The 27,767-nt window shown below is 39.7% G+C and overlaps 2 protein-coding genes across 2 annotated transcripts in view; one reads left to right on the top strand and one right to left on the bottom strand.

Moving 5' to 3' along the window:
- The first annotated feature begins 13,118 nt into the window (after positions 1 to 13,118).
- On the top strand, positions 13,119 to 20,977 carry hapln1a (hyaluronan and proteoglycan link protein 1a). The gene is made up of 4 exons (XM_083978237.1): positions 13,119 to 13,385; positions 18,246 to 18,590; positions 19,928 to 20,224; positions 20,397 to 20,977. The coding sequence occupies exons 1-4, from the start codon at positions 13,295 to 13,297 to the stop codon at positions 20,681 to 20,683; spliced, it is 1,020 nt and encodes a 339-aa protein (XP_083834363.1). The 5' UTR covers positions 13,119 to 13,294; the 3' UTR covers positions 20,684 to 20,977.
- Positions 20,978 to 26,616: 5,639 nt separating this feature from the next.
- LOC310991036 (versican core protein-like) overlaps positions 26,617 to 27,767 on the bottom strand; it is a gene marked incomplete at its 5' end in the record, with an annotated part of 46,154 nt that continues 45,003 nt past the window's right edge. Inside the window, 3 exons of the mRNA XM_083978605.1 lie at positions 26,617 to 26,870; positions 27,006 to 27,188; positions 27,279 to 27,423. Coding sequence (XP_083834731.1) covers positions 26,713 to 26,870; positions 27,006 to 27,188; positions 27,279 to 27,423 — 486 coding nt within the window. The 3' untranslated portion in view covers positions 26,617 to 26,712. The remainder of the gene's footprint in view (positions 26,871 to 27,005; positions 27,189 to 27,278; positions 27,424 to 27,767) is intronic.

The raw sequence follows: 27,767 nt of genomic DNA, 5'->3' as shown, positions 1-27,767 counted from the left end.
CAGGCTTGAGGATGAATTGGTACAACATTTTTGTCCAACTCTGTTCTAAAACCCCATCAGATACACTGTAAATATTCCCACAGAACATTATCAGATAAGGACAAATCTCAGGTGTCTCTCCTTCAAGCCTCAAATTATTGAGGAAGCATATGGTACCCCTCAGAAATAAGTGGGACCAAATGTTTCCTCCCCATTAACAATAGGTCAGTGTTGAGCCGAATCATTTGCAGCAGAGCAGCAGAGCAGAGGCTGTTTCTAAAGTCAAAGCCAACAAATCTTAGAACATTAAAAAGCCCCTTCATCATCAGAGGGCTGCATCAATAGGCTTTCAAGACTATCACAAATCATACAAAATACATATTGTACAGAAAATCTTCTGTCTGTCCTTTTTTTTGTATACAGATTGATACCCAGTGCTATGAAAGGATGAAACATCGATCTAAGGGCTTAAAACACTGGCCATCTGTCATTACCTTTCATTTGAAGTAGAGATTTGTCATATTCATTCTGCTCAACACAGTATAGAGATTTTGTCCTTTCTGTATTTTTAACCATATGTTACCTGTTAAGGTTCCATTTGGTCTGCTAACTGGAACCAGGAGACATACATTATAATCCTGACAGTGTAAATGGCTGGGTTACTGGGTGACATACATCTTGCTAAGGCCTGCTGGGATCCACTTGTTACTGAAAGCAGTGCATGCCCCCCCTTAAAGCGAGCTCCCGCAGAGCATGTGACAGGACAGACTTAACACAGCTTTGACTTCTGTGTCTGCTGAATCAGCATTATGCTACAGATAGGATACCTTGATCCAGGTCCTGCTGGCTTCTGCTGAGCAAACTCTCCTCAGTGTTGTAGACGGGTCATTAATCAAAACATCCATGGGGTGGTAAATGTGTAGAGTTTCTGTTTGACTTAAGCCGGTTGAGGATCTGAGTTACTGTTTCTTTACATTTTAGTGGAGCACATATGGCAAAGAGAAATAATTTAAGACCAGAGGATAGCTAACACTGTGACTGGCTGTTTTCAGTGGAGTTTTGTGTTTACGTATAGAATTCTGAACTGCTACATTGTGCTGTTGTGTAAGTGATGGGGTCAAGTTTGGGGCTGACATTAAGCCGTGAGAAGGAGCCCACACACGTGTGGGTGAAGCTTTTGAAATGGCAGAGGAGGGCCAAACTAAGTTGTGTCAAGACTCCAAAATGAATAAATCTGTCCATACTGCAACTGCAACGACTCAATACATCCTGCACAACACAGGGAATTGCTGGTCTTGATGTTTCATAATTTCATACTTCTTGTGACATGTTGCCACAAACTCAAAGTTTACAGCGTTTAACATACATCATGTCAAACCAGCCCTCCATAGTGCAGCGCTCACATGTGGAGCTGTTGAAATACAGTAGGTTGGTTGTAAAAACTATGCACAGTTCAAGTGCTGGCATAAGAAAGAATAAAAATTATATATTCTTACATAGATGGAGGGAAGACTGGGCGAAGAGTCACTCACCACACTTCAGTTTACTGCCAGATTTAAAACATTATGCTGCATTTTTTTTTTTTTGAGATATTGATAGTAACCAAGGGTACATTCAAAGTTTCCATATTGCATCATAAGGCTCTTAAAGTAAAAGCACCTCAGCATTGCTAAGTTGACAGACTCTTACCAAAACTTACAATGAAACAAGACAGATGACAATACCAGATTTGAATATTTCGCCTTTTTCTATTTCTCTCAGCTGACAATTTTGAGGCTGCACAGGTTTTCCAGGATTTCTGTGTTTCTGTCACAGTAATGCCGGCTGGTGGGAAAGACAAAGGAAATGATTGAAACCAGCTTGATGTTCAGTAGCCAAAGAGCTTTATTACCCAGCAGGGAACATGGCAAGCACATGGTGCAGTTCAGGGGAAAAGTATAGACCCCATGGAGGAGAATAATCATGTCAAGGTGAATGTTTTTACTTTCAGCCTGTTAAAGGCTAAAATGAACCACTGTAGATGAGGAATATCTTATGAATTCCCTTAGGTAAATTCAACCTATAGCAGACTCTGTGGTCATTTTGGTGTATCCTGTTTTCTTCTGCCGCAGCATCTGGTTTATTATACAAAACAGATGAGAGATTGTTAATATGAACTCTCTGTGCACAAATCCAATCTCCACCCATCTTTACACATAACAAAAGTTATGGTTTCACAGCGATTCTTTGAAGTGAACTGTGTGCTGTACACAACAGCAGCTTTAAAGAACAAAGAACTCTACTGTTTGAAAGTATTGATTGGCTTTACAGTTTTTCCCATAAAACAATAAGGATGGGGGAGGTGGTGGGTGTGTGTGGGGTGCGGGGGACTGCGTCACTGCTGCATGAGGACAGACACACATTGGTTTCCCCAATTCTGATTACAGTATACTTTTTTTTGCCATTAAATGAGTGAAAGCTGTGATGCATGCACTAATCAGACTTAACAATGCACTAATGATTGTTGTGATAAGTTTGAAGAGCCCTGATGATGCTGTGTTTTTCTTTTAAGAAGATAATTAGCACACATGTGGTTTGTCTGCATTCACTTACATTTGTTGCTGAAGCAGCTGACGCAAATGTAGTGTTCGGCCATATGCTAGAGGAAATATGATTATTTGGAACATGCTGAGCGTACAGATGGGCAGAAAAGAGGTGGAAGAGTGGAACTTGAGTGGATGTCAAGATACTTTCTACTACTGGACACAACTGTAGCACTAATTCAAGATGACTGCGCTCTATGAAAGACAAAACAACACTTTTTAAAGTATTTTCTTGGAGGAGATTTTTTACTTCAGTCCCCTTTGAATACATCTTGTCCTCAGTGTGGTCCCAGAGTTAGTACACCACATGTCTTATTAGTTATTATGTTATTAAATCAAAAACACAAATAAGCATGGACCAAAAGAAGATTCTAAAGGCAATCGTACTGAAATGATTCTTTTCCACTCTTAATCCCTCTATTGTTCTCGTTGCCCTCTTCTGTAGACAACATATGGAAGCTATTCCCATGTAGACTCCAGAGCTGGGAAGCAGCTAGAGGCAGCTGCACATCACTGTTGTGATGGCAGCACAGTTTGACAGGCTGATTTAGAGCAGAGATACACAAGAAGGAGCTGTAAAATGATTTCATTTGGTGGACAGCAGTGGATGAAAAGACTGTTTTATTCAAGACCTCATGAGACATACTATGCCCGATTTTCATCTCCTTTTCCACCCTTGCATGTTTTCTGTATGATGACCTTGGCAGTTTTGATAAAGTGAGACTTTTTGAATTGTAATATTCATCTAATGAGCAAGCAAGGAGGAGCAGTGCAGCGCTAATAGTGGAGAAGAAAGGAGGTGTTAGGGGCCGAGGGTAGACATGAAACAGACTGAGGAGAATTAAAGAGAATGGGCATGAAGAGACCATTACACAGTCCAGCTATAAAACAGAGCTGTTACATTGCCCAGAACACACCAGTGTTGGACTAAGCTGTGTCTGAAATCTGATCCGTCTTGGATCTGATTGCAGAACAAATCCTGGATCATAGCTTCTGTGCTTTAGATTTCGCTACACTTTGGGAAAATATATCTTTCTTGTCAGAAAAAAAACAAAACAAAAAAAACATATGCTAAGCGTTGCAAAGACGAATACGTCTGGGATCTTTACCTTGGCAGAAAATACAGCAACAGTCAATTCCAACTGACAGACATTTATAATTTGTCGCATTTTGAAATGAAACAAGTGGGCATTATGGAGAAGGTTAGGTCACTGCTACAGAATGCAGGAGAGAACAGAACTGTGACCCACTTTAAAGTCTCCATTAAACCCACATGTTTCCTCAGTTGTTGAAAATCTAGGGAACCACATAAACAGGAGCAGCTGGGCGCTATACCATAACGCTGTCCCTGTACCCATTTGAGGTTTGGAGGAGTGGCCTACAAGTCTGTACTGGTGTTTTAGAAATGTAGGGTGGTCCTGAAAACTTGAGCTAGCCCACCTCTGGTCCCTTCACTGGGACTTAAAGGCACTAAATGCAGTGTTTACATAGCAGCATCAGGAGAAAACAAGATATATATCTTGCTCTGTCAGTGCACACATGGAAAGTTTATAGATACACCCAAAACACTGAGGAAATGTGGGGGTTTGTTCCCACCAAAAGGATTCATTCCCCCATTTCCTACTTAGTCATTCATTTGGGTGGGTGCCGGGTGGAGTGTATGAAGACGCCCTTGTAAAGAGTCAAATAATTGTTCTTTTGTTGAACGTTGATACTTCAAAAACGGCTGAAAATTTTCATTAGCATTTTACACTCTGTCATGTTGTGTAACGTACGTCAGCGTCTCCATGACTCATTGACCTTAAATCATCATACTTAACCTTGGAGTGTGATCACAGCCACTCTGACTTTGCCACAAATATAAAACTGCAGTTCCTGTGCCTCCTAAAGTGTTGGGAAAAAGCATTTCTCTAGTGGTGAGAGAAAGAATCTGAATGTTTAACAATAACTGTCTTGTGGTTGTGAGACTTTTTCTTCTTCTTCTCGTCATTGTCATTATCACATTTTTTCTGTTATTATGGATAACCATTCATCCTGATTCTTTTTGAAATTTCTACACCACATATTTCCTTCCACATTTTCCCCAGAGGGAAACACAGAAGTGGTAAAAGATTTACAGTAAAAAGAGTGAGAGCAGAGTGTATGAAGCAGGCAGCTAAACTCTAATCCCCTAGCCCATTGGAATATTAATCAACATCTAATAACAGGTGGACAAGAGAGAGATCATTGTAATGATCACTCTAGCACCGCTGGGAGATTAACAGTGTTTACAGGCATCACTCCATCCAAGGATTATTTCCTGTCAGAGATCTGTTCAGCAGGATCAAGAAAAGAAGACGGTGGAACAAATTCACTCCTCTCCCATTTATTCCCTCTTTTCACACTGCTTCCTTTTACACAAAGGATCCTCTGTGAGTGGAGATGGTGTGTGTGGCAGGGGTGGTGAGAGGGGGTGGGTGATGGGTTTCTGGGGAGAGGGGCAGGCGCAAAAGGGGGAACCTCATTGGATACTATTACAATCTAAACATATTGTTTATTATTTTTGACCTTCTTCCTAGATAGATAAATAACTGACAGAGGGAGCAAATGTTGAATACATTTTTACTGAAGCTTTGACTTGTAAAACTAAGTTAAAGTTCTTATACCAAGATATATATCATGTCCCCTTGCCTAAAAAAGTTTTTAATGTCAATGATGATAACAAAGAAATAAAAAAAAATATATATATCTTTAATTATGATTCACATTTTGATCTTGTTCGTAATGTAGAAGTTATGTAATTGTTTTTGCTTGCCTGGGAAATAATAGAGACGTACAGTAGAGTTTGATTACTGCCAATTAATTCCAGATTGACAAGTCTGGGACAAATCACAATTAAAGAGATTTATTGAAAACGTTGTATTGCCTTAAAACAGATCACTTTGGACATGGTTCTCACTTCATATACTGTATAGAAACACACATAAGTCTATTTTTGCACAGTCATAATACTACGATCTAAAATTCAGATTACAACTGATGCAGTAACTGATATAACCACATGTAGCATAGAGGAGCTCTTATTCCAAACAAATTGTTGTTGAAAGTTTAATGTCACTAACCTTCCAGCTGAAGTGCACTTGTATCAAACATGTGGAAAAATCTCTTTTTTATTGTACCAAAGGCTCTGCCATGGTGCAAATGATCGGTGTGATGATTGAGTTTTTGTTATTATTGCATGAAAATGTGTTCGTGTGATGAATGTAAAGTGGCATTATTAAATAAATCTCTGCAAATTCTTAACAACATTGCTCTCATACACATGATTTTTCCATTTGATATCAGGTAATTAAAGCGTGAAGTTCTGTCCATGTTTTTGGCATTTTTATGAGTGCTAATGAGTGAGAGACTTCCCCAAACATCTGCAGAGGCAGTTTTCATCAGAGAGCTTGGGACATGTTCATCAGTTTTTCCTCTGCGTTTGGCTCACCAAGTGGGTTTTATGTCTAATCGATTACAAATGAAGAGCTGCTCTGGAGTAATTAGTTACACAGGCCTTGAAACTGTTTATCTGGAAGCTTGTTCTCAACATGGTCTAAGTGTGTGATCGTTCGTTCAGTTTTTTACTGGTAGAAATCTTTACATTGTGCTTTTTGGTAAATTAACCATATCAGTGAGGGAGCTTGTGTCACTTGAAGTCTTAAAGCCACCGAGCCTTGAAATTGTCCTCTAAAGACATTTATTGTGTAAGCATCATATAGTTTTGATCAGGTTGGACTTTGATTTTGGATTCCGTCTGTTTTCACTTTGCAAATGAATGATAACAGCCTGCTTTTTTCAACTGGAAACAGATAACCACAGAACTCCATGCTGTGCTAGTTTATTCACTTTAACAAAAAAGCATGTTCCAAATTAAATGTAAACACTGTGCCAGAGAACTGATTGAAGTTGATAACCGTCTTTTGTTAACATTGCCAGGTGGCTGACTGACCCCGCCAGTGTCCTTGGCCGGAGCTCCGGTTGGGACCGTGAAGTCTGCATGGATTGTATGACATTTTATGGCGTCTTAAATCAATCATGAATAAAAAGCACATGTGGCTGTAGCGCTGTCTCCTGGGTTATTCATCAAATCGGTAAGGGTGCAATAATTTGACATAAATCCATCCAAACTATCTCCCTACACTCCAGCCCTTAATATCTCAATTGTCATTCGATACTGATTTTTTCCTCAGTTAAAGTAGCGTTCAACCACATCCTGGCGTTCAGCCTCAGCAAGGCAATTCACAATTCAATGTTTCTCTCAACTTCAACTCCAGTTATAGATCTCTTTAACTACAATGAAGTCGGTGATGATTATTTTGTAGGAATAAAAATAAATTGAATGAAGACACTCAAGACTGTATTACTGTAACATAAGGACAACATGCGTTTTTCCATCCATACTTACTCATACATATGGTCCTTTTTAACTACACAGGATCTCCATACTACTTACACGTCTATCAGTGAGTCTGACTTATAGTTCAGGAAGTGTGGTTTCATTTACTGATGAGTAATAATGAAGAACATAGCCTGCAGGATCTGGGACCAGGGGAAACCAATTAATGTTATGGATGGTGACACACCACCAGTCACAGCATTAGTGTCAACTCTTTTGTTGTTGTTGTTGTATTTTTAATAGAAGAAACTCAAATGCAGATTGGTTTCCCATAAATGATGTCTCTACTGAATATCACTCATTTCCCAGAGTGTCAGTAAATTCTTCTCCAACTCTGCCAAGTGCCAATGCGGTCTATGAATGCATCCCAGAAAAACCTAAAGAGAAATGTGCGAGCTTGGACAACATACTATAATTACATCGAAGTTTCCATGGCTCCCTTTTGTTTATCTTTACACTGCTCCATCAGTGTGGAATTTATAGCTTTCCATTCAAAACATTTAAGGAGACACATTGTTATTCTTTTAAAGGACCACAGCAGTGGTTTTAGGTTTACAATATATTTTATCAGAGACCATGTTACTGCTAATATTTTATTCAGAAAATGATAATAAATGATGCCTCTGACTTTCTTGGTAGTCACTGAGTTGCGCTAACTTGGGTTTAAGAATCTATTCTCCATGAATGGCTTTGGAAAAGAAATGGAAACTCCAAACCTTTATTATGTCTCACTGATATGATGATGGCCCAAAGACAGTGGAGCATAGTGGCTCAACTCCTAATGTGGTCACTGCCTAGGGGACAGCTAAGGATGAACAGAAAGCACATTAGAACACCTTATAACCAAGATTGTGATAAAAGTGACCCAGGAATGGCCAGGGACACCCCCCTCCCACCCCCCTGTAAGGCCTTTATAAGGCATGCATAGGACACCTTCCATAACATAAATGCGGACTCTATTCGTAAAAGCTTTGTCATCTTTCCCAATTCCTGGAAATGATGGAGACTTAGAGTTTTGCCCTGTATGACTGCAGGATGGCAATCTCTATGTGTTACTCACTTTGTTATGGCTACCAAGACTCCATTAGGTCACCTCAAACATAGGTCAAATTAATCTAGCTGCAGCTTCCAGTTATACCCCACTATGCATTCAGACCATGGGCCATTTGTTTTGTGAGATGTGACTCAGACATACTATATACGTATGCTGCTCTGAGTCATAAGTACAGTGTAGCGGGACTAAGTGTACTTTTGGTGTCTATTCTGCACCATTTACTTTTTCTTTTGTGTGTGTGTGTATGTGTGCCAGCAACTTGTATAACAGTCTACTTACACTGCTTCACTCTCTCACTTGTGAAGTTTTTTTTTTTTTTTTTTTTTTACAACGGATGACGTTTTAAGAAAATTTAAGACAAACTGTTTCCATTACAAGCCATCTGCATTTTCACCAATATAGTTAAAAGAAAGATGGCTTCAAGAGAAGTCAGGAATAAATATCACATGGGTGGTTCTACTGATGAAAATCATCACTTGTTTTCCATAGAAACCAATCCCATATTGATACAATGAATTTGATCGATTCTGTTAGAAACGTGTGGCCAATTATTGAAAGTGTAATCATCTTGCCAATATCCAGGCACAGTGAACAACCGCTCTTGACAATATGATTTAATATTATGGTGACATAACTGGTGTGATTGCACAAGTTATGTTACTGTTGTGATTCTCCCACACTTCTCTGCAGCTGCAACATACAGCCATACACCCACATACCCCCCTGTTGAGAGCTTGGCAGCCAAGCCCTAGAGCAAGGCCAACCATCAGATGGAAAATGGAGAGGACGCAGGCACAAACAAATGACTGCCTGTGTCATAATTTGCTCAAGATGCAAATCTATCCAAGGTGTTTTGATCAATGGTTTCAGAGATGACTTTTGCTTCATACCAAGGAAAAACAGCTGTATGAAGTCTGTAAAGTTGTTTTTTGTTTTTTGTTTTTTTGTCATGTGCAAGACATGTTGAGAACTTTTATTTACATTTTCACTTAAACATAACCATGAACCTATACATCTCCAACATTCTGCTTCTTCACTTAAACTTACAGTAAGTTTTACATACTGAACCATATCATTACAGGTAAAAGCACTCAGTCAAAGTGTTAATTTTGCTGCCGATTGGCTCATTTTAGTGCCATCGTTATTATTTTCACTTATGCATGGACCGCCCTGGTAATGTTTGCAACCTCAGTGAGATTTTTGATTGTAACTCAACATTAGCAATGCACACAATCTTGGTGATTCTTACTTTACAGTATGTCTATTTTTGGGATTAAACATCTCTGTCTGTTGATAATCGTGTAGCAATGATAAAGAAAAATATGTATGCATGTAGGAAATTCTCTTGCACTGCCACCAATGTAACCTATGCCACAGGCTGCCTCTGTGTCATTGTGTAAGCACCATTTCAGTGTTTTCACTGGGCAAAATCGGGCTCCCTTTAACTACCTTGGTTTATTCCTGTATTGTATATTTTAATCTATAAAAAACATCACTCCCTACTCATTTAAAAGCTTGATCTTCATAGTGACCATATGTGTATGTTCCACAGCTGGATGCCAAAGTCAACAGAGAAAGAAAATAATAAATTCCCATCACCCCAGAAAAGAAAATTGCTAAATAATGTTAAAACATGTAGCCAGGTCCCAGTATAAGTCATCAAACACAAGTTAGATTACATAAATGACAAGTGATATCTCAGTGCTTTCATTTTCTCATTTATTATTAATTTATTTTTTGTTGCTTGAACATACTGGGTTACTTAACTGCTGCTGCATTGATGTTTGTGTGTTTCCATGTTGAAAGCCAACAGGATGAGTCCCAACACCCAAGCACAGTAGTCATTGCACTTAGTCATCGCACACAGATGGCACACAAAACGTCCAGAGAAGCTGAGCAAAGGCCACCATGTGTGGAGCCAATTCTGATCAGAATCTGATAACAAAGAGGATAAGTTACAAAACGCATGTTTTGTTCCTCCCTTGATTCGATATGGAGGGGATGAGACTATGACACACCAGCTGTGTGGCGTCAGACCTGCTCCGCTCACGCACATACCCATTCAGCACATTTACTTTCTCATCCCACCCAAACCCTTTAAAGCCCCAGTTTCTCCCTTTTTGTTTCATCACTGCTTTATTACCAGGAGCCAACTGTGTATTATCCCCATGTCATCTTCAGAGATGTTTCCAAGTCTAATCACGTGTTGTATTGGGGCAGATAACGAGAAACACATGTTTGGCGATGGCTAATGGGAATATGGCTAACATGGGATTGCCCGTGCTTGTTCAGCGTCAACCTTTTCCTGTCTAGCCTTATGAGGACATTTATATAATAGACTCTCAGAGGTCCTGATAGTCACTTCTTGCATGCTACGTACCCAAAGAGCTATTATGTTAAAAGGTATACCAGCCAGTCAAGAGCCGTGAGCTTATCCTGAAGTGAGCCAGCTGTGAATGTGCTCATGGCCCAGAGACTTGGCCTTGACGCAGCAGACTTGAAGGAGTCTCTGGGTGGGTCTCCAAACCCTCTCAGCCTTGAGACATTCAATATACACCTAAACAGGCCAGTACATTCTGTACTCCCACATGTGCAGATGCACAGATGCATACAGTATTGAAATGTGCAATAATGGTTATGCACGTGTTTGCTACAGTGAAGTGAAAATGTATGATTTGTATGAACAGACTGACTTACTTACTGACAATGATGGTGCCAGAAAGTAGAAATTATTCTAATGCTCTTTACTAAGCTCAACCGCTCCTTGATTTGCAACAGAGATTTGGGCAAGCTAAAGTTTAGTTTCCATAATTCACTTTCTCATCACTAAGAAGTTAACCCTTTGACATCACATGTAAGAGAATATCTATCTATCTATCTATCTATCTATCTATCTATCTATCTATCTATCTATCTATCTATCTATCTATCTATCTATCTATCTATCTATCTATCTATCTATCTATCTATCTATCTATCTATCTATCTATCTATCTATCTATCTATCCTCCATTGATTCTTAGGAATTAGTCACACCATTGTATGTATTTCCTTGCCATTATATAACATTTCATCAGTGAAACTCTTCAGTGCCCTATTCAGCAGGGAACTCAAGAGTTTCTTTTTGCTGATCTGAAATCCCACAAAATGCACAAGGCCTTTCTCCAAACCCATAGTTGCACACTAGCTCTCACATGAGCGGCCAGGCTCTTTCTCATACAATTATGTTGACTTCACAAATATTTACAGTTATATTTGGATGAATTGTCAGCCTGCATTAAACCAAGCAACACTTTTTGCTGATTGTATTGTATTGTATTGTATTGTATTGTATTATACACCTCAAGCATTCATGCAAGCTGAGTCTACCCTGTAGAAAACTTGCCAGTGCTGCTTCAACCTATTCTTCTTTGTATTTGTTTGTCACTTATGACTGAATAAGCATATTGGGCAAAATCGAAACACATGTTTGCCAGGCTATTGTGTTCTCAGAAATGACTGGTTACTCAGAGGGGAGGAAGTTATTTTGCTTTTATGTAACTATTTTGCCATGAACAGTACATTTGAGGAGTATAAGTTGGCCCTGACCTCCACACATCATCTCACAGTTGTTACCATGGTGCAGGAGGCGATGACATCTCTGGTTTGACCTCTGTCTGTGTCAGGAGTAAATGTGCCTTTACTCTGGAGCCGTGTATGTTTATGATTTCACAGTTTACTGGGCCTTTGGCCGTGTTACATAAGAGTTCCTCAGATCCCCAGAGGATCGGAGGATCCACCACAGGGTGGATGTGCCCAGGGCAAGTTAGGACTTTAGAATAGACAATAGACCTGGCTACCACATTATCTGTTGTCATCTCTGTGGGACTTGAAGAATTGACAGACAGGGCAGAGGATAGGAAGAGAGAGACTGAAAAAGAAAACAGTTTAGGTTGTTCCAGCTGTAATAACTCTAGTGATGGAGTGGTCCAGAGCAGCATCTGCAGCCTGTTGCTCCCCTCCCGGCCTCACCATCATTCAAAGAGAGTCTGGACGGCTGAGAAAACATTTAGGAGAGACCACACAGGTCCCCTATGCTCATGGCTGGTCACAAATCCATGTCCACCCTCCCAAGAGCTATGCTCTGCTGTCTCCTCTCTCCTGCAAAATCAGAATTACAACCTGAGCGAAACATGCTCAGTTAAAAGTAACCGTGAAAGAGTCCAAATGTAGGGAGGGTGGGTATTAGCTGACTTGATTCCTTACCTTCTTAGTTACAGATGTTTAACACAAATGTAAACACATTTAAACAGGAAGAGAGACTGAGAAGAAATGTAGCCTTGGATAAACGTACAGAGTAAACTCTATGGGGGAACGAAAAAGACAGATGGGGGAGAGGGAGAACAATAAATAAACGAAGCAAAGGATGATAAAGCAAAGTATGACTTGTAGAAAGACCTTCTGTCTACATCATTTAATGACCCTTTTACACTTAATGGTCTTCCATCAAAAGTAAGTACATCATACCTCTTCACAAGTTTGCATGTGTGTGTGTGTGTGCGTGCGTGTGTGTGTGTGTGTGTGTGTGTGTGTGTGTGTGTGTGTGTGTGTGTGCGTACGTGTATGTGTGTGTGTGCTTGTATGTCAGGATGTGGGAAGTATTCAGGTCCTTTACAGACTTCAGAGTTGATACATTACTTGAACTACAGAACTAAGAATATGAACATCATTGAAACTTGATACAGAGATTGTAAAAGTAGAAATAATAACAGAGTGAAAACATACCAAGGCTGCAAGACATGAGATGATGCATGTAATGCAAGAAGAAAAGTTTCACTCATTGAGGTTTTTAGTGATACTTATCTAATTACTGTACAGGATTCATAATAGCTCCACTTATACATCTATCCCAGGATGATTATCTGCAGGTTAATTGTCTGGAGTTTTGCTTCTCCCAAAGGAGAATAATGTGGCAAAGAGGAGCCAGTATAGAGCTGTGCGTGGTGATGGGCTGATGGGAGGGGGAGTGGTCTTAACCATGCAAGGATACAATAAAAGCCACTTGTCTGGACCTCTGAGGAGCCCAAACTTTCCAGTAGCACCACAGGCGGCTGCTGCACAAAGACAGGAAGCGGGACTGCCAGATGAATAAAAATTAAAAGAGAAGAAATATTGTTTGGGCTCTCTTCAAATATTTAAAGTTTAGATAACTTAGTGCAGTTTTACTTCAAAGTTCAATATTTATATTTTTACTGAAGAGGGTTATTTGTGAAAATAGAGAAAATGACGAGCCTGCTGTGCATCACAATAATCTCCCTGAGCCTGGCTGCCAGTGTGTACAGTCAGGGGACGAGCCCTCCCTTTCAAGCAACAGGTAAGAATACATTTCTGTAAAAAAGAAATGATACCACCCACTAATTTATATTATAAATTGTGTGCACTTGTTACTTTTTTTGTGAATGCATGTTTGTGTGTGTGCTTGAGTGTGCATGTAGGAAAAAAAAGACCAAGAAGGAGGATGAGCTGTGTAAGAGACCTAAGTAAAGTGGTACCACAGCTCAGGCTTCTCTAACAACAGGGTCATTGTAGGAGTAGGTAACAGAGTCGTCTCTGGGGCAACACATACACTGCCACAGTGTGACTCACCATTGACTCATTGACTCGCTGCAAACTGGCCACCACAGCATGGACCGGCTGCTGAATAAATCACCCTGTCATTCACAGAGGCTCTCTGCCCACGCTACTGAATGAGGACCACATCACTGATACTACTGGCTGTTCTCTTAAAATGGGTCACAGGTGTCTTAGTGGCTGAAACAAGCCTAGTAGTAGTCTTTACAAGAGTGTGAAAATAATCCACTTTCCCACGGTTAAATCTTGAACTTTTGATCTTTTTTGTTTTGCTTTTCTGTTTTGTCATTTCATAGTTTTTCTATCTTCTTTTTTCCTCATTGTCAACAGAAGATAAAAACCTAGAAAGAAGTCTTATCAGAGAGCGCCTGCACTTCTTTATGATGCTGTTATAATTCAAATTCACACCTGCCCACAGAATGGCACACTGAGGGAGTTGCTGCAACTGCAAGCTTGGAAATACTAGAATAGATCTATTGCTGTGGTGGGGGGAAAAATGGTAGCTAGAAGCCTTTGTGTAATAATATGTGCTGAGTGATATTTAATGTGCTTTCAGCAGCCCCTGCGAGCTGACTCAGTGAATGTCAAATTAGGGATGTGTCAGCTCTTCTCTTTTCCAAGATGGGAGGAAATAGCTCGTCTGTAGGGAGAACAGTTTCACTCTGGGACGAAATTATGCTTTTTTATCCAAACATTGAAATAACCACTGGCCAGTGATGTGAGCATATGTGTGTATCGTGCACATGTGTTTTATACTGCATATGACCTCACTGTCTGCATCATGTGAAAGCTCACTGGCGCAGCTCTGGCCAGCTCAATTGCAGTTCCATACAGTATAGCTTTTATTGGCAACGTGAGCAGTGTGTTCTCTGTCTGTTCACGGGGCGTTGCCTGTCCATATACCAACTGACTCACTCTGGCACTGAGGATTTTTGGAAACCCGCTACGGTTACAGGCAGTCTGACAGGAGCAGAGTTAAGATTAATGATCCGCAGCCAAACGTATAGAGCCCTATGCTGAACAGCAGCCAAATGACTCTGCCTTTCCCTGTGAGGTAATAGCCTGTTAAGTCTAATGCTTACTGTGGTTGTTGGTTACTGAGGCTTGGCCCCTGTTGCTAGGGCTGGGTGGGGAAAAGGGGCCTGGCTGGAGATGGGATGACGATGGGGGCTGCAGAGAAAATATGTTTAGGCTAGGGGGACATTGACGGAGTCACGTTCAGTCCCATTGCACATATGTTAATTCAATCTGAGAGAACTTTAACAAATGACTCCGTTGACAGCCCACTGTACATGTGGGCTGTAAGGGACTGCATATACATTTTCCCATGTGAGCACTACACACCTGCGCTTTGTGTTTGTGCCTGTTCTGCATGAGAGACAACAGGAAGCAGTTTATTGGAATTAGTGTGTCGGAGTTGGCTCGCTCTGTTTGTCGCAGCTGTGCTTGTTAATTCTTTCTACATATTGACACATGTGGGCCAGCAGCGGAGGAGAGCAAAGCAGCGGGATGTTGTAAAGCTTCACATGTCTAGTTGCTTTGTCAGAGGGTGTGGCACATTGTGCAGACACACTGATTTAAACACGTAGCAGCTGCTCTCTGTAGATTTCAATCCTTTCCATCCTTTCATATGACAGATTTGAGCAAATTAAGCATTTGGTTCATTTAATAAATTAAAGCGCAAAATGTGCTTTGGGGTTTCACACCGCAATTACACTCTGGTAATTCCAGAATATGTGGGTCACTGAGCAGATCTGGACCACTGTAATGCTGTTAATTTACAGTTTGGTGTTACAAAGAAGCAGATGGTTCCAATCACTTGCTAATACAAGCTTTTACAGAGTGAGAGAGAATTGTGCTCGGTCATAAAATGGCAGTAGGTCTTGGCTGCAGCTGCACAGCGCTTTTATTGTCATGCGCACGTGTTCATTTACGTCTTTGCTGTAGTTCCATTCCCAGTTGCACTCTTAACAGAATCTTCAGATAGGAACCATTGAGAATTTGTCGACGGCACATTTTTATGCTAAACATGACCATTTGGCACCACCTTCGACCCCGGAGGGGTTCTTGTATAAATAGGATGTTGTTTGCGGTATGACAAAGAAAAGAAAGACTTCCTTGTTTTCCTGAAAGGCTAAGTACACACAACAGGCTGTTGCTTTATGAGCGTAGTGTGCCCCACATGGTCGGGGCCACATTCTCCTGTGGGACCTGAGTCTGCTGGCAACTGCAGGAACAGGAAAGAGTATGGAATTGCTTTCACCATGCCTGTCTCTCTGTCTGCTACCACTGGCACTCAGTCATCATTATCCTCACGGCTGTGCCTGAGTGTATGGGACAGAGTTCTTCATTATGCTTAAGGTATTAGGTTGGTATGTCTACAGTAATGAATTCAAAGCTCCTTTCTCAGCACTTTGTTGGCACACTGATGTTTAATCTACCCCCTCCTTCTGTTTCAAATTTCAGGGATTTAAACCACATCAAGTGGTCGGTATTCAGTCTGTGGACAGAACAATGTTTCCACAGGACAGTACAATGAAACTGTTTATCGTAACTACTCTATAAGCTTTTGGAATTTGGAAAAGTTTCGGCATAAATGTTGGGTGGCATCACATCTGCTGAGGTGATGTTGACGTCACCATCTCCTTCACCTTCGCCAGGGCTTTTGATGACCAGTTTCGTCATTCTGGATACTTTGGTCGCACTTGCAAACTGCTACCCATGCAGAGAATTTATGAGGCTATGAGTCATTTCTCACTGACAGAACGGTCAAAGCAGAATCTTGTCCAGACAGCTTTTAAACTCTGCACTGCTTTTAATGACATTAGTAATTAGCAACAGCAAAGGGTGTTACTCAGCTTGTAAAGTACCTGGCATCTTCCTGATCAGACAAGGGACGAGTAAGGCTGCTGGATGGAGAGACTCTTTTATGGAAGGATTCTCTGGGGTCTGCAGCTGTATGAAAGAAATGTAAAAATGAAGAGTAGAGTGGCACGAGATGGGTCTGAAGGGTAGATTAGTTCTGTCTGCAGTGCTTCTGCTAATTAAATCCTTCTGCAGGAGAGCTCAATACTAATGATCTGAGCACCACTGAACAAAGTCCAGACACACGTCTTCTGTGTAGTTAGAATGGAGAACTGTGACAGTTTAGGCATGGTGTTGATTAGAAGTCGTTTTAGTGTGACTCTTCTATGTATGTGTGTGTGTTTGTGTGTGTTGAAGGCAGGCTATGGGTTGAATAGAATATAAGGCAGCAAGCCATTGGCTCCTATTATTTCCTGCATTGCCCATGTGGGAAACATTTTCGCTCACAAAGAGCCAGTGACACAGTGCTTCAGTCACGGCTCTGATGTGGCTGCTTGAAGTAAGGCAGTCTCAACACAAATGTTGGCATCCTCAGTCAGAAAGCAGAGACAAACTGGCTCAGACACAGAACATACATCTTTAGTAAGTGGGGAGAAAAATAAATCAGAAACAGAGGATCTTAGGTTTGTCTCAGTGACTCACAGACATGGCACCAGACACTTGAAGGACAATGTTTAAGCTCTGACCCTGGATTCGGCCAAAAACCTGCATGGTTGCATAACAGTTATAGTTGCAGACTTCTTACAGCCAAAAGGTTGTTACTTTAGGAGTTCATTCAGTTATGTAATTGCCATATCATATGACGAGTCCTGTGTGGCACATAGTTGGACTCCACTGAAGGTTGGTTGTTCAAGGCTGTACCTGTGTGGGTGGAGGTTAGAGCTACTGTGCATCTCTCCATCTGGTACTTGTTATTGCCTGGCACAGGCCACCCCTCACTGGTTAGGGTCTTTTCAAATAAGCAAGCCCCCTGTGAGGTCTGAACATGGATGTTGAGGATATTTTAGGAACCCATGGTGAGAAACAAGCCATTTTGACTTAAAGTTATAAAATGGACAGGGAGGGTGCAGATATAACATACAAAAGAAAAAGTGATGATGACAGCTAGATTGTGTGTAATGGACTATATTATCAGCTTACTTGTATTGTATTGTAATGTTACTGACATTGTGCCTGATGTGTTTTACACAAATCAGATGGAACAGATGAAAGATAAGCACTTTGAGGGTTAATGCAGAGGAGCCAAAGGTTTATAAGAGCCAGGACTGACAAGAACAGGAAGGAGACTGAAGAGGATAACTGGCTCCAGAGGCTGAAGTTTGGCTGGTGTCCAATACTGTATCTAATAAACCCAACAGAATACTCCAAGACTTTGTTTTCTGTGAGAAAACACTTTTAACAGAAAGCCTTTGTGTATGTATGAGTATAGCTCAATAATAAATACACAGGACAGACATGCCAAAACAGGCGGCAGAGTTATATACAAAACAACAACGAGAACAATAAAGACGGAAGAATTGGGAAAAGCAGTTATCAGGCATTTTTCGTTTTTCATTTGGAGTTCTCAAACAGACCTTTCCTACATCAGCAAGCACAAAAGCAAAGCAACGACTTCTGTATGCAATCTTTATAATCAATGCAAAATATATATGAGGTGCTGATTTATGTAAACCTATATAAACACAATATTGCACAACTTCCGATGAGGTTATACCTTTATTTCCCCCCTCTTTTCCAGCCAAGGTTTTTGCTGGCTTAGGTGCCAACGTCACCCTGCCGTGTAGGCTCAAGCCCGCAGACTCCTTTTCCTTTGGCAGCACTGGCATTCGGATAAAATGGACCAAGGTGGCAGATGACGAGTCACTGAATGAGGATGTGCTGATGTCAATGGGATTCCTCAAGAAGACCTATGGAAGCTTTGAGAATCGTGCCTTCCTGGCAGGAACAGACGAAGAAGATGCCACTATCGTAATTACTGACGTCGCTGTGGAAGACACAGGAAGATACCGCTGTGAGATCATCAACGGGATGGAGGACAGCATGCAAGAGGTCTTCTTGGAGGTGCAAGGTGTTCTCATTGATGGTAAATCCTGTTTATTATATCTATTTAGAAAAGCTCAGAGACATTTTGCATCTCATCTCATGTAATTTCATATAATCTGTCGAAATTTTAATTCACTTGGCTTTATGCACAGCTCCACAACTTCCTGAAATAACCCAGCAACTAATTAATCCAGGTGTGCCTGACCACTGTTGTGAGGTCAGACACACCTGGATTAATCACTTGGTCCAATAATGTAAGACAGGAAATAAACGAGCTGGCTTATTTCAGGAAGTTGTGGAGCTGTGCATAAAGCCAATTGGCAAGACATATTGTGTATATTAAATGTTCCATGGTCATTTCACATATTTCATTGTTGAAAAAAAAATCATAATTTAGAATCAACAATTTTGCTTAACATTGCCTTTGTTTTTCTTCTCTTTTCTTGTGGAAAAGGAAAAACAAAAGAACAGACAGCTTGTGCTGATTTATACAAACCTCTGTAATGAGTCAGCCATGATTACATTTGAATACTGTTCAACAGCAGTAAACAGAAACACATTTTGTCTTTTTCCAATTCATATCCTCACACATTTGATTTACTCATCAGTTTTTTCAACAGAGGGACAATAATGTCTTTTTTGGAATACAAAAAGCAACAGCTTCTCATGCAAGCGTGATCATTTGCGTGTTTACTCATGCATTGTATTTCTAAAATCTTGCGTTGTGACACATTAGATATTTGCAAAATGTCACAGCACTTCTGTAGTAAAAGGCAGCTCCCACACAAATTCTGTTGATAGTTTTACATGCACAAATGATCAAACTGGGTGGATGTGGAATAGGCACATGAAATTTTAGACCAAAGAAGCATGAACACAATAATATCAACCTTCAGATGTTTTGATATCTGTTAAAAATTGTGTTTGGTAATCATGAAAAACAGTTGATATTGAAAAGGAAATTGTAATGAGACACCAAGATCAGTAAAATGTTTTACCACTAAGTTTGCACCACTGTCTACACTTGCTTAAACTGTAATAACATGGATATTTACTTCCAAATTATGATTTTTACAATTTCTTTGTTTGATCTTTAATGCAGCAAAGCTTAAGACCTAGTTTTCTAAAGACGAGGCAAGCACAATGTCTGGCTTCTGCAGACATTTATGCAAGCTGCTGGACCTGAAAGACTATTAGGCCTACATTCACTAACATAAAAAACAAAACATCCCATTGCATGCCAGCTAAGGCAACCTCCCTGGAGAATGGACTCCAAGACCACACACATTTTAAAGAAAGACATAACCTCTCACATCCCTTTTTTACTAGCTGGGTTGACATATTTATAACTCATTTAATCTCTTCCTCTTCTCACAGGCGTTGTGTTCCCATACTCGTCCAGTATGGGCCGCTACAGCCTGACCTTTGCCGAAGCTGTACAGGCCTGTGCAGAGCAGGATGCTGTGGTCGCCTCCTATGACCAGCTGTTTGAAGCCTGGAAGGGTGGTCTTGACTGGTGCAATGCGGGCTGGCTGAGTGATGGCACAGTGAAGTATCCAATCACCAAACCCAGAGAGCCTTGTGGTGGCTCCAGTACCCCTGGCCTCATAAGCTATGGTCATCAGAACAAACAGACCCGTTTTGATGTGTTTTGCTACGCTTCTGCATTCACAGGTGAGGTTTTAATTTGTACATCCACTGTACTGATATGTTCATTAGGGTGACAGTTGTTCAGGTGGTGTGCTTGCACCAAGAAACAAGTAACGGAAAATAGTGTATCATCTATTAATAATAGAATAAGGCCATCAAGTGCTTCTCTTGATCACCTGTTGCTTTCTGCCACCAGGAGATTTCTATTGGCTTGTCCAACCCAACAGCTTGACTTTTGATGAGGCTGTCCAGGCATGCTTAGATGACGGTGCCGAGATCGCCAAAGTGGGCCACATGTACGCCGCTTGGAAGCTCGAAGGCTACGATCGCTGTGATGCTGGCTGGCTGGCTGATGGAAGTGTCCGCTACCCCATCTCCAGGCCCCGTAAGAACTGCAGCCCCACAGAATCTGCAGTGCGGTTCGTTGAATTCCCAGACAAGATGCAAAAGGCTCATGGCGTCTACTGCTTCAAGCCACAGTGAAAGGGTAGACAGGGGTAGAGAAACCATAACCACCAAAGAGCTGCAACAACCACAACAAATAAAATCAACAATAAAGCAGATAAGCTTTGGATTTAAACTAGCATGAACTCAGTTTCAGAAGCTGTGATAACCCCTTTTTAACTCCTTAAAAAATACTGTACATCTTACATCCATATGCAATAAATGGCAAAATATTTTGTAGTCATTACATTTTGTTTTACTCTAACTGTGGGTTCATTATTTTTATACAGACTGTGGGGGAAATGGCAACAGTGTCAATGTATGAGTGATGTGACAGAGACAAGAACTTAATGGTCGTGAAACATCATCTAAGTTTGGTTTGTCTTCCACAGAAGGTTTAGATGTGTGAAGTTCAAGATTTAGAGCATTTCTGCACATGTGCAGATTATATTTGCTGCTTTAAAAATGTGTGGAAAGAACAAAAACATTTGATAGTTTATTTTATTTTATCAAGTACCACACCAGTGATAGACCCCTAAATTGGTGAAAGTAATGAACATGACTTGTCTACTACTGTTGAGCGACCGACATCAACATGTTATATTGCAGTAAGTAAGTAACTGGAATCCTTTTTCACGCTCTGAGATTTTTTGACCTATCAAACATTGAGCTGTGATCCAATTTACTGTTTAATACAAAATGAATGTATATGTTTTTGACTGTGATCTTCTCTACATTGATATTTCCCATTAGTCCAACTCCCATCCCAGCATTTCTTTTTTTTCTCTTTTTTTTTTTTTTTTTTTTTTTTTTTTTTTACATTTTTTGTAACCTTTTGATTATGTTTGTTTAACATTTGTGGGACTTTTTTAATGTTTGTCACTTTTTCGTTTTTTTTTTTTTTTTTGATGTCCGCTCTAAATAAAAATTCAGATTCAGTTTGACACATGCTGAGTTTTTGTGAAGTGTAATTTGTAAACAATTTATATGCATCACATGGAAAACAACATTTTTTTTAGCAGGTTAGAGAAGAAGTAGGTTAACATTTTTCATATTTGCCATAACACCGTTTCACATTTTGTCACGGAGGTTATGAGCTGTACATTTTTAATGGCACCTGTACTATGGTTTCATTGGTAAATACCCATTGAGTTGTTGAAATACTGTAGTGACACGATGCGAGTGAATACTGCATGTATTTGACAATGAAGTAGAAATCAAATCCAGTAAATCTTTTTTTTTGATTCACAAAGACAAGAAGAAGAAGAAAACACATAATTTAGGTATCACTTGTAAAATTTTGACATTTGATATTATCTCTTTTTTATTTTTTCTAACCATGGGCACTGATATGTGGTACTTACTGCAGGTTACATGTGGTATTATGGTGATGCATTCTTTGTCAACACTTGTGCATTTGTACACACTTGCGCATGAGTAATGGTGGAGGTGGAGGTGTTTTGTTTTTTATATATATATCTTATCGCCATGTACCTTTTTCAACAAACTGCTCAAAATAAAGACCATAACTTTTAAAAACAATATTTGAACCTGCTCCTTTTTCCAACAATAAACATTTTAATTTCCACTGGAACCAAATCAGCGTGCATTATGTGCTGATACTGAGGTTTAAGCAGAGATTTAAGCAGCATTGTTTAAGATGCCAAATTAGGGGCCATGTATCTGGCATGAACCCATGCCGTTGAGAGGATTTAAGATTAGACTCTCCTCAATTTGTTCTTTGGCATGTTTTTAATTCAGTGCCAGCCTGCCAGCCCACCACTAAGTTAGACAAAGGAAACAGTAAGACAGTCTGTAAGAGCGTTGTGGGAGTGCATGGGAATGGGGTCAGATTTAGGTAGATACAGCAGTGAAACACCAGACAAATGTAGATGTGTGTTATGGTGAAAGCTTTTTGTTTGGTGGATGCTGCAGAGAGCAGAGAGCAACAGAGAACAGAGAGAGAATGTACAAAAATGTTCACCAGTTTTTCAGCATATAAAATGTGAATAATGATAAAAGAAACCTTAATTTGAATCCGTGGACTATTAAGCACTTGCAGTAAATTAACAAAACATTTATGTTTCTGCACACTTGGAGAGTTTTTCTTTTTCTTTTTTCTCCAGGTTTATTTATGCTGAAAATTGAGAGTTTAATTGATCAGCGGTTGCTGTTGTAACTAACTGTCCTTGGCTGATCCTGCAGGAGTAAGGCTGAACATTTAATTTGTTTGCTTTCTATGGTTTCAACCTATCAAAAGTTTTGCTGACACTCAGTACTAACATCCCAAGTTGTCACTCACAGGTATCCAGATTAAGTTACACGTGGTAGGAAAATAGCAGGGCAATAAGTGGATGATAGACACACTGCTTCAGGGTAGACAGAGTCTCAGGCGCCTGTCAACCTAAGAAATCAGCAAGAGCCAGGATGCATTTCCTTTCTGAAACAAACCTAGAAAACCTGTGAAATACCTCAACAGGCAGAGAGGTTGAGGTTTTTCCACTGATCACCCATGAGGCATCTGCATTTCATGAGGTGTGATTGTAGACTTTACTCTCGCTGGGGAATCTAGGGTCAGCCTTTGATCACATAACTTAAGTTTTCTCTAATGACAGAGCAGGCACTCACAGTGAAAATGCAAGGCAAATTTAGACAAAAATTACATCAAACAACTTGATGTTATTATCTATGTAATGGTGTTTTGTGCTACTAAGGAGTGTCAGTGTGAACTTCAAGGCACTGCTGTGTAAAGGGGTGCTCTGGGAACAGTGGTTAAGGGTAATGTACTCAAAAAGCTTCTGTTTTCACACCAAGGGAATTAATCTTCTTACTTTATGCACCACCATGTAGGCATAAGAAGTGTTTGACATTCAAGAAGAGCCACCTTCAGCCACGCTATTGACTACAAATGCAGTGCTATGCAATTATATGCTGATCCAGTTGAGCAGCATCAGCCATTTCATCATGAGTGTCACTTATGATCCCTTATCCACTTCTTAATATGTTTGCTATAATTCACATGCACTGCTTCCTGCCTGTTCCCCCTCAAAATGTAATCTGTCTACCAACAGTTTTTTGCAGAGCATGTCTGATAGGCTCTTCAGTTTGATGTATATGAAAGACACTTTGAAATGAGACGATGTTCTACAGTGCGATTCAGGGAATTCAGTTTAAAAGGATTCACATTATGTTCAGTGTTTGCATGAATTGTGTGGGTGCTATAAGGACAGAAATGAATATCTACCCTTTCCATGAGCAGACAGAAACCATGACTTAGTCTGACAGCACTACCTGCTGGTGAAACCACAACATTATTTACTCTGTACACAATTTACTCGAGTGCAAAAGGACCTAATTTTTCATTTATGCATGCTCTTTACCAGCATTCTCCACTTCTGAGGCACTTTGCAGGCATGAAACTGAAATCCTGTTAAAAGTTTGCTACATCATTGAAGCAGAAAGACAAACCATACACAGTTTACACCATCCACTACACAGTAAAATGTAAGTTTGATCCTTAGGAATGATGTTAACTAATGTGTTTTTAATTGTTTTTGACTCTCCTAGCTTGCACTTAGTTAATACAACGTCCTGGAGCAGAAAGCAATTAAACTCATCAGGCTAAAGTAAACTTAGCTGAAAAGTATGCGTGAGAATTAACCATCCTCAAAGAAAGATGGTGGCCTTTAAAACTGGTTGCCACCATGGCTGCTAAGCACCAAAAAAACAGAAAAAAGAAGAAGAAGAAGAAAAAGAAGATGATGAAGGAGAGGAAGGAAGAAGAACCATCCTCTGGAGAAACTTGACAGAAATCGTGATTCACTCGGCAGCATTTTGCACTTTCTACATGAGGCAATATTGGATACCCTTAATTATTTGTAATTATGTTTTTAATTATTTATGTGTGTGTGTGTGTGTGTGAATGTGACTTTGTTAATATGAGTATAGTTTTAAGAGGCTGCAAAAGTACATTTCGTTGTGTACTGTACAATGACAATAAAGTCTGAACTTGAATTTGAATTAAATTTAACTGGCTGCTAAGTTTTTTTAAGGAGTAATTATAATTTACATTTTTCAGTTTACATCGAAACACCAAATCTGGGGAAAACCTACACAAACACAGAAAAAACATGCACAGCACTCAAAAACATATTTCCAAACATTTCTTTAAAAATTCAAAATGTCCTTAGTATATAATATCATTATATTTATTTTATTTCTTTGGAGATTCAAAGCAGGAAAAAATGGTTTGATTTTCTTAAAAAAAAATATTTAAAAAAAAATTCACAAACATCCCGGACATTCACATTGTAAAACAAAAAATAAAATAAACTGTTATAAATATAAAATGATATTATGTGCACATTAAGGCTGAAACACACACACAGACATTCACAGGCAGACAAAACAAAACAACATTTCTCCGTAAAATAAAAATGGCTTGAGACACACATAGCCATCCACATGTACAAATATTTTGTTAAAGTTAAAGAACAACATTATTGCAGCCGATGGGGCCCTCCTTATTTTTTGGTCCACTGTTTGCATTAAAGATGTAAAAAGACGTGTAAATCCATCATATTGTTAGAAAGTCTTTCATCCTCAGTGCATCCCATTTAGACAGTCTGTAAATTGTGGCTCCTTTGGACGTACAATAAAAATACATGAAGAGCACTGCTGGGATATGTGACAGCATCATATTACAGAAGTAAGGAGATCCAAGAGCAGCTTGAGAATAAATTGTATTTCTGCCTAAAAAGCCATTATGTTCAAGTCTTTTTGAGTGTCTCACAAAATACATTCTCTCAATGGTTGATTTCAATTGACCACAATGACAGAAAGAAGAAGCAAAGAGAGAGCTGACTCTTTGATGTGTGATTATGAACAGCATTAAAATTATTGTAAACATGCTGCAGCAACTATTGTATGTTATGAACTATCGTAAGTTATTGTAAGTATTGTAACACGCATTAGCACAAAATACATGTTACTGGAGCCACACTTCCCTTCTTTCATTTTAAAGCAGATGATGGACATTGATTTCCATTGTGGATAAAGGCATCGTCGATACTGGGTAGACCCATCTCTCATAATAAATTGCAAAAAAAAAAAATCAAAAGAAATGTCAGTAAGTTTTTTTTTTTTCATTCTCTATAGAAAACTATCAATAGACATTTATCTGGACAAGACAGTGATGACATCCAGTGAAGGCTGCCACCACAGAACAGGTCTCCAGTAGCTGACTGAACAATCTGGCGCATTTTCCCCAGTCTGGGGTGTGTCATTAACCTGGAATCTGGACAACTACCTCTTGCAAAGCTATGCAACTCTGGTTCAAAACATGATTTGTATCTCTGCTGATTATATTTGAAAACTGAAATTTGATTCTTCATAAAAGTTTATAGTTGTACACATGTGAAATAATAGTCTACCAATATAGGAGCTACTGATGCTTCCATTTGTGTTTTGAGAAACCAAACCTGGATCTCCTAACTAATAATTAATATAGTTAAGGGTTGAGGGTCTAAATATATATGCATATGTATGCATGCTCATTAAAATGAAGTCCAGCTTAAAACAGCACAACAACATAATCGATTCCTTTACATAACATAAGCGCTATAATTTCACAACAGTTTTTTTCTTTGAAAGGATTTATGGTGATTTTTAAATAGCACAGTTGGTGTAAAAAGGTATAAGACAACAGTCATGGTTGTATTATCTGATATGTGATGGACAAAGACAAAATGTCCTCAGTTTAAAAAGGACTGATCAGATTTTTTTTTTTTTTTTGCTTTTCCAGTAGCCAGCTGAAAGTATTTTATCCACATTGGCATTGGTACAAAACAATGCCTCTTGATAAGAAAAGTCATGTGTCAACATCTCTTTAAAAGGCACTGTGTGAGATTCCATTGTCGTCCAAAAGGCAAGAAAACTGCAGATTATCCTCTTGGATTCTTTGATGTGTTTTCTCTTGTGCTTCTCCTTTGAGAATATTTTCCCACTTTCCTCACAAGCCCCAGCCATGTGTTCTTGTCTTAGGTAAGATGTGCCATGTTGCACGATAATCACTGTCTCTTCTGCCTATGTTCAGTCCTGTCTCTTCTTCCCCGGAAGCGCTGGTGGAAAACAGGGATGGCCTCATCCGGCCATCTTTGGAAGTTGTTGACGCTATAGAGACTAGTATGTTGATGTCTTCTCATAAAAGTCCTCCGATAGCTAGATGCTGTCAGAGAAAAAGTATATGTTGCAATAAATCACTCATATATTAGTAACGCGTAACTGTCAAAATAAAATCCAGTTCAGTGTGAGACAAGCAAAGGAATGTATGTATATCTTGAGATGCACTAGCTGTACTTACGGTTCATGCAGGTGATTTTAGGGACATCCCATTGTCCATTCCCGCGACAACGGATGATTGGGACGTGCCTCTGAATAAAGCCTGTCTGGCACTGGTACCTCACCAGCGAGTTGATCTCATACCTCTCACGCCTCTTACCAAAGGTTCGTGCATTCTCCACCAGAGGGGGCTGGCTACAGGCCACTGAGAAACAAGTGACAATATAATATTACTCTCCAGAGTTCTGTATTTTCTCAGTAAAGTAAGAAATGATTTGTGCCTGCATCTTATTACCTGTGCCTTTCTTGCAGGTGAAAGTGAGGTGATAGTTGCAAGGAACATCGTTCCACTGGCCATCCTCATGCCAGATCATCACAACACAATCCTCGCCAGAAGAGAAGAAGCTGTCAGGCTGGTTTGGCCTCCAATTTTCATATTGCTGAAAAAGAGATAAAAAGGCAGAGACATGATGATAAATTTAGGGTAATCTTTATTTGAATGTACCTTACTAAACCCATCACAAAGTGTGTTAGTGAAACCCCTGGCATACAGATGTTTATTTCCTATTTTAGAAGTAGTGGAAACTATTTATGTATATCTATTGCCTGATAAACTGAATGCCAGATTACTTAATGAGAACATGTGTTGTTACCACCTATCTTCTTCCACAGGCTGAAAAGGGAGATGCTGTTCTGTTTTGGCAGCAGCTTCATGTCACTGTAATTTTAATTAATGGCCACAAGAGGGAACAACTGTTTCTTTCAAGGAGCCAACATTAACTCA

Source organism: Trachurus trachurus (genome assembly GCF_905171665.1).
Source record: "Trachurus trachurus genome assembly, chromosome: 9".
NCBI classification, from domain to species: Eukaryota; Metazoa; Chordata; class Actinopteri; order Carangiformes; family Carangidae; genus Trachurus; species Trachurus trachurus.
Note: the sequence above shows the minus strand (reverse complement) of the source record. Positions and strands in the feature narration are given on the sequence as shown.